At 38.6% G+C, this 2,345-nt stretch overlaps 1 protein-coding gene across 1 annotated transcript; it reads right to left on the minus strand.

Moving 5' to 3' along the window:
• Positions 1-8: 8 nt before the first annotated feature.
• Positions 9-2,337, minus strand: LOC108980300 (receptor-like protein EIX2; the record flags this gene model as incomplete). The annotated part of the gene is made up of 2 exons (XM_035686952.1): positions 2,258-2,337; positions 9-1,103 (listed from the first exon to the last, which is right to left on the minus strand). A coding segment is annotated over exon 2 (804 nt), but the record flags the coding sequence as incomplete, so codon positions are not given.
• Between the last annotated feature and the right edge of the window lie 8 nt (positions 2,338-2,345).

Genomic DNA, 2,345 nt, shown 5'->3' on the forward strand with positions numbered 1-2,345 from the left:
TTCCATACCAAGGATGCATAGTCTGTATAAGATCCTCTTGGCATATTATCTACGTATATGGCACTTGAAATTGTATCCATTGTACGAGACATTGCAGTCAAATTGTAGATACATTCTGGAATAGTTCCCTTCATCTTGTTCAAAGATAGGTCCAAGATTTGAATATGTGATAGATGACATAGGCTTAAAGGCAACCTTCCATAAAGCTTATTAGATCGTAGGTTAAGAATAATCAAATTTGGTAGACTATCACCAATCCATGGAGGTACCATTCCAGACAAGTTATTTGCTCCCATGTCAATGGTTATCAACTCGCTACAATTCTGAAGGGACATCGGCATATTTCCAACAAATCCATTGTTGCTTAAATGCAAAACTTGAATCGAGACTAGGGAGCCGATTGAGTCTGGTATTTTCCCATAGAACTTGTTGTTGGCCAAATTAAGAATAACCAAGTTATGAATATACGTCCAACAATCTGGAAGCTCTCCAGACAGTGTATTGTTTGAGAGATTTAAAGACTCCAATAAAGTTGGAGTATTCAGTTTACATAGGAAGAAAACTAGCCCAGAAAACCTATTATTCGATAGGTCTAGTGATATCACATTCGGTGCAAACAGTGGTATTGAACCGTCAAAACGGTTGGCGCTTAAATCTATCATAAAAAACTCACCAAGTTTGGATGATGACAAGTCTGGCAAGTTCCCATGCAACTGGTTGTTGGACATATTTAAATAGGTTAACCTCGGAGGGAAGTTCCAAAACCAAGCAGGGATAATGCCTGAAATCCCAGCATCAGAAATATCAAGCATATAATAATTCTTTTGACTTTGAAGCCACTTTGGGAAAGCTGATCCCAATATGCAAGAGCTCAAACTAATAACATCCAGTTGGAATGGTGGAACCCAATCGTAGCTGAATCTCAAAATCAAGGAGTTGGAATCTAAATATAACTCTTTCAGTTTGGTGAGATTTGAAAAATGGGCTTCAGTGATGACCCCAGTGAGCGAATTCTCAGAAACATCCAACGTCTGAAGTTTGGATAGGTTTCCAATACTCTCATGCAATGGACCCGTGAAACTATTGTTGCGTATTTGAAAATCCTGCAAGGAGTCCACCAAGCAACTTGACTCATTACTCAAAAATTCGTAAAGACTCCCACTGAGATTGTTATCCGAAAGAGTCAATGACTCTAAGGCGCATAAATTCCGAAAATATTTTGGAATGCCACCAACAAATTGATTTCCAGCAAGATTTAGTGTTCGAAGAGAACTTATGGTGGTGTTGAACAACCAATGAAATACTGAGTTGGTGAGATAATTGTAAGAAAGATCTAGAAATAGAAGTTGTGATGAGGAATTAGCATTGATGGAAAGAAACTGAGGAGTCGTTGTGGAGATTAGACTACAATATCTTAGACTCAAGTGTATCAAAGAAGGGAGCATCAGAACCTTATTGGGCCAATTGACTACCTGGCTGAGGTTAACGTAGCTTAGGTCCAAGTATTGTAAAGATGAAAAATGAGTTAACCAATCAAGATTATGTGTCTTCGTTAGATCATAATTGTAAGAAAGATCTAGAAATAGAAGTTGCGAAGAGGAATTAGCATTGATCATGGAAAACAATTGAGGGGTTGTTGTGGAGAGACTGCACTCACTTAGACTCAAGTGTATCAAAGAAGGGAGCATCATAACCTTATTGGCCCAATTGACTACCTGGCTGAGGTTAACCCCGCTTAGGTCCAAGTATTGTAAAGATGAAAAATGAGTTAACCAATCAAGATTATGTGGCTCCATTAGATCATAATTCCCAGAAAGATCAAGGAATAGAAGTTGTGATGATGAATTAGCATTGATGGAAGGAAACTGAGGAGTCGTTGTGGAGATTAGACTGCACTTACTTAGACTCAAGTGTATCAAAGAAGGGAGCATCAGATCCTTATTGGGCCAATTGACTATGTGGCTGAGGTTAACATAGCTTAGGTCCAAGTATGTTAAAGATGAAAAATGAGTTAACCAATCAAGATTATGTGTCTCCGTCAGATGATAATTCCCAGAGAGATCAAGAGAAATCAATCCCGAGAGATTTCCTAGCTGTTGTGGAATGGTTCCGGCTATAAAGGTATATGAAAGATTGAGATGTTGTAATCTATTGAGTGAGCCAATAAAATTGGGGAAGGGTTTGCCGGAAAAGTTATTCAAACTTAAGTCCAGATAAGTCAAATACTGCAATCCAAGTAATGAAGAGCTTATCTCACCTGCTAGATATTCAGTTGCAGGCCGGTCATGAGTAGGATACCACCAATCATATGCCCGGAGATTAAGCGTAACAACATGACTTGTTTT

This window comes from Juglans regia, unplaced genomic scaffold (assembly GCF_001411555.2).
Source record: "Juglans regia cultivar Chandler unplaced genomic scaffold, Walnut 2.0 Scaffold_21368, whole genome shotgun sequence".
Classification (NCBI taxonomy): domain Eukaryota; kingdom Viridiplantae; phylum Streptophyta; class Magnoliopsida; order Fagales; family Juglandaceae; genus Juglans; species Juglans regia.